The 9,437-nt window shown below is 52.8% G+C and overlaps 1 protein-coding gene across 1 annotated transcript; it reads left to right on the top strand.

Annotated features, from left to right (window-relative positions):
• Positions 1-1,455: 1,455 nt before the first annotated feature.
• On the top strand, positions 1,456-3,032 carry LOC101775981 (receptor-like protein kinase HSL1). Its single transcript, XM_004971889.2, has one exon. The coding sequence runs from the start codon at positions 1,533-1,535 to the stop codon at positions 3,030-3,032; it is 1,500 nt and encodes a 499-aa protein (XP_004971946.1). The 5' UTR covers positions 1,456-1,532.
• Positions 3,033-9,437: the final 6,405 nt, after the last annotated feature.

Below are 9,437 nucleotides of genomic sequence, written 5' to 3'. Positions count from 1 at the left end.
AAAAGAGAGAAAAAATGAACTCCAACAATCCACCTAAACCTTCCCCAATTTTTTAGCGACGCTAAAAAACAGCCTGCCACCGCGTATATTTTAGCGTTGGCGTTCCTCCCCCAATCTTGATTCCCGCACACCCGCGCGTCCCTTCCGATGGGCCCAATATGATGATGTGGCCTGTGTTTGAAATATTAGGGGCTATTTATTAGCGATCTGTTGTGGACTGATATGCTTTTGGGGTAAATTTTTTTTGGAAGAATCCCTGATACATAGTTTTGGGGAAGAATTTTTTAGGATACTCTTGGAGTTGCTCTTACAAGGCTACTACTGCTCCTACTACTTACAAGGACTCCTATTTAGTTCTGCTCTTGGCCCCTAAAATTTTAGGATCAGCCTTACTAGCAGCAACCGCAAAGACGCAACATGCGCACTAGCGACTTAATGTTCTGAGAACTTTTGAGGAGTACCCCCTTTTTTCCATTTGTCTTTCTTCTCCTTTTTCATTTTTTTTCAAAATGCATCTAGATAACTTTTTCATAAAAGGTTATTTAGATAATTTTCCAAAAAAATTATTTTCATAATTAGAAGTGTTATATAAAAAATTCTAGAAAAAAAGATTTTGGAAAGTTTTTTCATATGTATACATTTTTAATTTTGGAACGTTCGTTAACGAACGAAGGAGGAAAGGAATGGGAAATGTGTGCCAGCCGGGTGGACTAGACCATGCCTCTTTTTTCCTGCAAAAGGGAAAATGAGACTATATGAGCCAAAAGCTCGTGTGTAATTTAAGCGCAGCTAGCGTGCAATCTAATTATTGGCGCCCACACATACGGTGACTTGTTGCTTTTAAAAAATAATTTAATTTCCCACATGTGTTTTTTATATGTGTGTCCATTTATGTGAACATCTACTTTTTTAGGCTGCATTTTTTCTATAAAAAATGTGACTTTACCTCAGGGAATAAAAATCATGCGAACGAGTTACCCTCGGAGTCTCGTGCGTTCAGAACCACGAACTTTAATAGCCGTGTTTGACGGGGCACTGTTATGCTGTGCTGTGACCCGTCTCCGGCGAACGTGAGAAGAAAGGATTAGCGACCTGACCCCGAACCCGAATTTCGTTGATCAGCGGTGCAGTCAAGAGAAGGAAAAACGATTCCTCTAACTGGCATCAAATCATGTGTACTTATCGACAGTTTGAACAACACAGACTTCCATAGCACCAGCAAAAGTCTGGTCTACTCCGTCCGAATCACACTCTTAAACGAAGGAAAAGATACGAATCAGAGGCAGTTCGAAAGCTTCGCGGCAAGCACCTGCTAAAAGTAAAAGCCCAAAACGCACGCAGCGGACCGAATGGGCTCATGCCAGTTTTCTAAAAAAAGAAAAACTGGGGATTTCCCTCTCCCTCCGCATTTGATTGCCAAACCGATCGTCCGGCCCCCTGATCTTGGCCTCTTCCCGCGTCGACCGCGCACCGCGGCGGCCGTGCAGGCGCGCACAACCAACGCCACGCCACGAAAACAGACCGGCCGACACATGGAGGCACCATGGCGCTCCCCGCATCTCCTCGGCCTCGTGCTCGCACTACTTCCCAGCTGCTGCCTCCTGACCCGCGCGGCCGCGCAGGATGACGCGTGGCTGCTGCTCGAGATCAAGCGCGCGTGGGGCGACCCGCCCGTGCTGGCCGGGTGGAACGCCTCGGCCGCGGGCGCGCACTGCGCGTGGCCGTACGTGGCGTGCGACACGGCCGGGCGTGTCGTGAACCTGACACTCGCCAGCGCCAACGTCGCGGGGCCCTTCCCGGACGCCGTCGGTGGCCTCACCGGCCTCACGTACCTCGACGTCTCTAGCAACAACATCACCGGCGTGTTCCCCACCACGCTCTACCGCTGCTCTGCGCTTCAGTACCTCGACCTGTCCTGGAACCATCTTGGCGGAGAGCTCCCCGCGGACACCGGCTCCCGCCTGGGGACGAACCTGACCACGCTGGTGCTCAGCGGAAACAGGTTCAACGGCACAATCCCAGCGTCGCTCTCCAGCCTCCGGAATCTCCAGAATCTCAAGCTGGACGACAACAAACTCATTGGCACCGTCCCAGCGGAGCTCGGCAAGCTGACGAGGCTTCAGACGCTATGGTTGGCGTACAACCTGTTCGACGCGGGGGAGCTGCCGGCCTCATTTAAGAACCTGACCAACATGACTAGTCTCTGGGCAACGCAGTGCAAGCTCGTCGGTGACTTCCCGAGGTTTGTCGCGGACATGCCGGAGTTGGAGGTGCTGGACCTGTCCATCAACACGCTGACCGGAAGCATACCTCCGTGGATTTGGAGCCTCGAGAAATTGCAATCCTTTGCAGTTTACAGGAACAACCTCACCGGCGACTTGGTGGTTAATGACTTCGCCGCTATGGGCTTAACATTAATCGATGTTTCAGAGAATTATAAGCTTACTGGAGTTATCCCGGAAGTCTTTGGGCACTTGGAGAACCTCACAACATTGTCCCTCTTCAGCAACAACTTCTCCGGCGAGATACCAGCCAGCATCGGCCGGCTGCCATCATTATCGGTATTGAGGCTTTATAGTAACAGGTTTACTGGTATTCTCCCGCCAGAACTTGGGAAGCACTCGACCTTTACTTATATGGAGGTTGACGACAATGAGCTAATTGGCACAATTCCAGAAGGGCTATGTGCCAGAGGCCAGTTCACGACGCTCACTGCCCAGGGCAACCACTTGAACGGATCCATCCCGGAAGCCCTGGCCAACTGCACCAGTCTGCGCGGCCTGGCGCTAAACGATAACCAGCTAATTGGCACAATTCCAGAAGGGATATGTGCCGGAGGCCAGTTCAGGACTCTCCATGCTAAGGGCAACCACTTGAACGGATCCATCCCGGAAGCCCTGGTCAAGTGCACCAGTCTGCGCGGCCTGGTGCTAGACGATAACCAGCTCTCTGGCGAGGTGCCCTGGGCTCTATTGACGACAGGGATTATAACCTTGTCCCTCCACAATAACAGGCTCACCGGAAGACTGTAAGTGTGATACGAATATATAAAGGTGTGATACGAATTAGAGAAAATTATAGATGTGGATGTGTACAGAGTACACTAGTAGAGAATTGGGCTTTAGTCCCGGTTGGAAAATTTTCATGAGCTCCCAGGAGGCCCCCCATACCACGCGCAAGTCACGCGAAATATGCGCGTGCGCGGTTCGTGGGATTCAAACCCACAACCTCCAGCCTCACACGTAGCTTCCTTGCCATCCCACCTACACACCACATCTGAGTATGTAGGGGATGCTATCCTTTTGTATTAACTCGTGGGGGACCCTTTTATCCCGGTTTGAAACACCAACTGGGATAAATGACTCCCTTTTATCCCGGTTGGTATTACAAACCGGGATAAAAGGCTCTTGACCCTTTTATTCTGGTTGGTGTTACCAACCGGGATTAAAGGGGGGGTCTTTTATCCCGGTTGGTGTTTCAAACCGGGATAAAAGGTCCCGGTTGGTGAGCCCCTCACCAGTGACCGAGTTTTAGTCCCGGTTGGTGAACCTTTTGTCCCGGGCTAACTTTAAACCGGGACAAAAGGGGGCGTATGGAAAGCCAATTCTCTACTAGTGGTAATTGCTAACTAATTTATCATGATCAACATATATCCAAACGAGTATTTTGTTCGAGTTTAAATTAGAGAGAGCATGATAAGCAAATTTGGTTATTAGATATGACCTTAATCTTTTATTCATTTCTAATACTTATGTTCTTTAAAAATTATATATGCTGCGTGAAAGTATGGTTTGATGGACGTACTAGTTAATCTAGAAAGATGAGTAATGGAGAGATACATGGCGGAAAATGATACATGACAGAAGGCTAATTGTTTGGCAACTTCATGCATTGAAAAGAAATTACTGAATGAGACTGGTATTGATACCATCATCAATGTTTATATGCTAACTTATACGGTAATGTCTTTATATTGTTTTGTTTAATAGTTTTTCATGCAACTTAAGTGTTTGCTCGTAATATCTACTATACTCACTTACAAGGCTACTACTGCTGCTACTACTTACAAGGACTCCTATTTAGTTTTGCTCTTGGCCCCTAAAATCTTAGGATCAGCCTTACTAGCAGCAACCGCAAAGACCTCAAGTGCGTGGATTTTGCCTGGGTTAGCCTGGATGCTATTTGTTGAAACTAGGCACCCTAAGACTTCACCCCGCTGAACCCCGAACACACATTTCTCTGGATTGAATTTCAGGTTTGCTACATTTAAATTAGCAAATGTCTCTGCGAGGTCAAGTATGTGATCCTCCCTCTTATCACTTTTTACGACTATGTCATCGACGTAAGCTAAGATATTTCTGCGAAGCTATCTGGACAAGATTATTGCTATCATTCTTAAGAAAGTTTGCCCTGCATTTTTTAGCCCCCCGGGCATCCTCACGAAGCAAAAAGTTCCAAAGGGTGTTATGAAACCTGTTTTTCCTTCATCTTCTTTCTTTATTCTAATCTTTATTCTAATCTGGTGGTAACCCGAGAATAAGTCTAACAGTGATAACATTTTGCAGTTTGCAGCATCGTTCACCACTTTGTCCACTCTTTCCAATGGATAGTCATCTTTTGGGCATGCCTTGTTTAGGTCAGTGAAGTCTATGCACATTCTCCACTTGCCGTTCTTCTTTTTGACTTGTATAGTATTGGCTAGCCATTCTGGGTAGATGATCGGGCGTATAACATTAGCCTCGAGGAGTGTTTCAACCTCAGACTTCACGGCTTGTGCTTTTTCTTCCGACATTTTTCTGAGTTTTTGCTTTTTTGGCTTTGCGCCTGGCTTTATCTCAAGGTCGTGTTTGATTATATCTCTATCGACCCCTTGGAGATCACAGGTGGACCAGGCGAAGACAGCTTTATTTTTCTTTAGGAACTCGATTTATCTTTTCCCCTTCTCGGGCTCGAGGTTAGTCTCTATTGTGACATACCTGTCCATGACACGGTCATCTAGGAGAACTCTCTTTGTTTCGCTATCCGCACTAATTTTCACCTTTTCTTTGTCCCTCTTGGGCTCAACATATGGCTTTTTCTCTTCCTGCACCTCAACCTCGTTGGGAGTCGTTAGGTGGTAGACATTCTTTTGTCCCGGTGTTGCACCTTTTTCTATATTCCTAGTGATTTGCTGGTCGTCATAGACCATGATGACTCCTTTCAAGGCTGGGATTTTCATACATAAGAACAGTTGTGTGATTGCTGCATCGAATTTGTTGATGAACCCTCTCCCGAGGATGGCAAAGTAGGGGTAGTACATTTCGACAACATTGAACATTATGCATTCCATTCTTGCATTGTCTAGATTTCCAAATTAAACGGATAGTGCAATTTTTCCCAAAGCTTTAACTGGCCTTCCCTCGAAGCCAAGCAACGGGACTTCTGCCAGCTCGAGTAAGTGAGGGTCAATTTTCATCTCTCTAAATGTGTTTGCTAAGATAATGTTTGTAGAACTTCCATTGTCCATTAGGACCTTTCCTATTTTCCAGCCAACAATAATGGCCTCGATCACCATCGCATCATTATGCAAGGCTGTTTTCAATTTGAAATCCTCTTGTGTGAAAGAAATATGCTTGGCTGGGGGACCATCAAGTATGATTGTGTTCACCTGCCTGAAATAATGTCTCCTATGCCTTTTATTCTCAAACTTGAGGGAAGACCCTCTGGCGATTGGCATTATCATGCCAAAGGTTGGTAGAGTATTTGGGCTATCCTCACGATGCTTGGATTGCAAGGATCCCCCTGAGATTGGCATTATCATGTCGTATGTGGGTAAAGCTTTGGGATTGTTGTTTCTGGATTGTTAGGCTCAGCTTTTGGAATTTGGTTGGTGTTGGGGGGAAATATTAACGACCTCCTTATACTCCTTAAACAACGGTCATAAGGGCCCGGGCCCACCTGTGGCGACAGTGACCTCCGCCGACTTGGCATGGATAGGGAATATTCCACTTCGCCTCGCCCGACCCATGGTCCTAGGGTCAGATGCGCCCGACCCCTCGCCGCAAAGCTCCGCCTCGCCCGATCCTAGGCGCAAGGGGTCGGACGCATCCGGGCCCACAAGATAGGGCTTCGCCTTGCCCGAGGGCGGGCGCGAACCAGCGGACGAGGGCGCGGATCTCGTGGGCCCCCACCAATCTCGCCATGAATGCGACCTATGGGGTGCCTATCCGGAATGCGGCTCTAACGCGCAGAAAGGCGTTTGCGCTCCTCGACGTGACCCGCCACAGTTTTCGGGCGGTACACTGTAGCCATGACCGCACGGGACTACAACTGCACTATCCTGCCTCCCCTATGACAGTCGTCATAGGGCACTCATCGCCCACGCTGCCCAACAAAGGAGGATGCGCCGCTCGGTCTCCCGCTCGGCCTGGCGGCAGGGGCGTGCAGCCGCGCCTCCCGGTCAGCACGCGAGGCTACAGAAGCCGACCGTCCTCCACGACATGCACAACTGCGGTGGTCGGTCATCATCATTATCATGCATGGCTACAGCGGTCGGACGCCGCGCATATCTCGCACGCTCGGCTACAACGGCCGACTGGAGGGTCGTCGATGGGGCCCAACGACAACCATCCCCCTCCGGCGGTCATGCTGACAGGAGACAAAGACCGGGAGGGAAGGCGGCAACCCCGGGGGCTCGGTCCTTCTCCCTGCGTTGTTACTTCCCTGCTTACCTTCTTCGCTCCCCTTCGGTTCTTGGCAAAAACTGTAACTCCTGTGTCCTCCTTGCGCTATAAAAGGAGGACCAGGAGGCCCGAGACAGGGACGGCTCTCAAGCAACCCAAACGCCCAACTCACAACCCTTCCATAGGAGCATCAGTGTACAACCATAGAGACTTGGGACCAGCTTCCCTCTCTCGCCCGTTTGTAACCCCTACTACAAACTCTGCACGAGTAACATGAGCTGCCTCCCACACTGGACGTAGGGCTATTCCTGCCCCGAACCAGTCTAAACCCCGTGTCCTCTTGTGCGACCATCTGAGTCTAACGCGCATAGAAAATAAATTCACTTGCCGTAGTCTTGACCTGTGATTCCTGACAACGACAGTTGGCACGCCAGGTAGGGGACCTTTGCGCTTAAGACGATCATCACTGGCTCCGGATGGCCAACCGCGACATCGGCTTTGCTCCCGGCTCCCACATCCACTTCGGGAGCTTGGACTTCCTCGCCACGGGAGAGGGAATCGAGCTGATTCCTCTCCTCGTCCTGCCCGCTCACCCCATCGCCTCCGGCTCCGCCGCCGGAATGATGGTGAGCAGCCGGGTGCGCACCACGGGGACTCCTTCGGAGGAGTGGCCCTTTGGCCTACGCAACGCCGTGACGACTTACGGTCATCTCCTGGCACGATCCATGATCGTGTCACCCATGAACAACGAGTTCGTGGGCGTAATGAGGATGGCCTCCGATGCTGGTTCCGACAACGGGAGCCACCACCCCTCGCGTGAGTGCTTCATGGCTGACGTGCACTCCGTGGGGTCCAACGACAACGGTGCCGAAGGGAGGCAGCGCACTCCCCCACCGCGCGCCGCAGCTACAACCGGAGCCCTCGCTAGGGTCCCAGGGCATCCACGTCCGCCGGAGGCGCGCGTGGTGCCCAGCCAGGAGGTCGAGCACCCCCGCAATGAAGGTGGGGCGCGTCAATGGGCGCGCGATGTCCAGCGGCGCATTTGCGAGGATGATGATCATCCTCAACTCTTCGCGCGCGCCAGCCAGAACATCGCTGCTGCAGCGGCCCTACTCCGACGACTCCCCGAGCCAGCGACGCCCGAGGAGCGACAGGCCCACCAAGAGGTGCGCAACCTGCTTGAGTGCGCCACAGTCCAGCAGGCGTAGAGCTCCGCGTCCCAGCGATGCGGGCACATAGCCAGCAGGGCAGCGCCCACCGCGCCTCCTGAAAGGCGTGGAGAGTTTGTCCACCAGCCTCCCTCTGGTGGGCACCGGGCTGTGCCCGCTCGACGGACCCCACCGCCTGCAGGTGGTGGGGCACCATCCGTCCATCGGCGCGTTGGTCCCGTCCGCGACACCCACAACACCCTGGACGCGCGGAGGCGCTCCCACGTGGACAGGGAGAATGGAGTGGACCGCGGCTACCACGTCCACCACGGTGGCCGTTACGATAGCGAAGAAGATCGGAGCCCGAGCCTCGACCTAGCAGGGCCCAGGGCCTTCTCCGTGCGCATCCTGAACGTGCTGTTCCCAGCGCGCTTCAAGCAGCCCACCAACGTAGCCGAATACTCCAGGGAGACGAACCCCGAGCTTTGGCTTAGCGACTACCGGGTTGCTTGTCAGGCCGGTGGGGCGGATGACGACGTGTTCATCATTCGCAACCTCCCGCTGTCTTGGCCAACTTGGCGCGAGCCTGGCTGGAGCACATTCCGTTAGGTCGAATCCGTAACTGGAATGACCTGAAGGAAATCTTTGTAGGAAGCTTCCAGGGCATGTACATGCGCCCCAGAAACTCCTGGAATCTCCAGAGCTGCCGCCAGGGGTCGGATGAGTCCCTCCGGGACTACATTCGGCGCTTCTCCAGGAAGTGCATCGAGCTCTCCAATGTCGCCGACGCTGACGTCATCGGAGCCTTCTTGGCGGGAACCTCCTGCAGGCCCCTGGTCCACGAGCTGGGACGTAGGGGTCCACGGACCACCGAGGAGCTCCTCAACATCGCCACCAGCTTCGCCTCGGGCGAAGAGGCCGTCGGGGCGATCTTCGATCGCTCCAAGGGCAAGGCAAAGCGAGTGGAGGACGGCGACGAAGGCACCTCCAACCGCCAGCAAAAGAAAAAGAACAAGCAACGGCGGGAGGCTCCCCTCGTGGCTGTTGTCGAGCGTAAACGGGGACAGCCGCCTCCCGATGGCACCCCCAGCTTCTTCGACAAGCTGCTTGAGGGACCGTGCCCGAACCACGAGTTCCCCGCTAAGCACACCTACAAGGACTGCAACCTCATGAAGGTACTTTGTGGGCAATCCAGTGAAGGGCGACCGGAGACGGAAGCCCGAAGAAGAGAAGAAGGACGGGGGAGAGAAGGAAGACGGCTTTCCCAACGTGGACGGCTGCTTCATGATCTTCGGCGGGCCAGCGGCCTACGACACCAAGCGCGGCCGAAAGCTGGAACATCGCGAGGTTTGCGCAGCTGAACCCGCTACCCCGACCTTCCTCGACTGGTCAAGGTCTGCCATAACCTTTGACCGGTTCGACCACCCGGAGCGCGTTCCGCAGCCGGGACGTTACCCCCTCGTCGTCGACCCCATCGTCGGCACGAAGCGCCTCACCAAGGTGCTCATGGATGGAGGCAGCGGCCTCAACATCCTCTACACCGAGACCCTCGATGCCATGGGGATCGATCGATCCCGTCTCCATCCCTACGAGGCGCCATTCCACGGCATCGTGCCGGGAAAACGGG

The sequence above is a fragment of the Setaria italica genome, chromosome V (assembly GCF_000263155.2).
Source record: "Setaria italica strain Yugu1 chromosome V, Setaria_italica_v2.0, whole genome shotgun sequence".
NCBI classification, from domain to species: Eukaryota; Viridiplantae; Streptophyta; class Magnoliopsida; order Poales; family Poaceae; genus Setaria; species Setaria italica.
This window is presented reverse-complemented; position numbering and strand designations above follow the sequence as displayed.

Coding starts and splice junctions, on each gene's coding strand:
- LOC101775981 (XM_004971889.2), top strand. CDS start 1,533: ATGGAGGCACCATGGCGCTCCCCGCATCTCCTCGGCCTCGTGCTCGCA.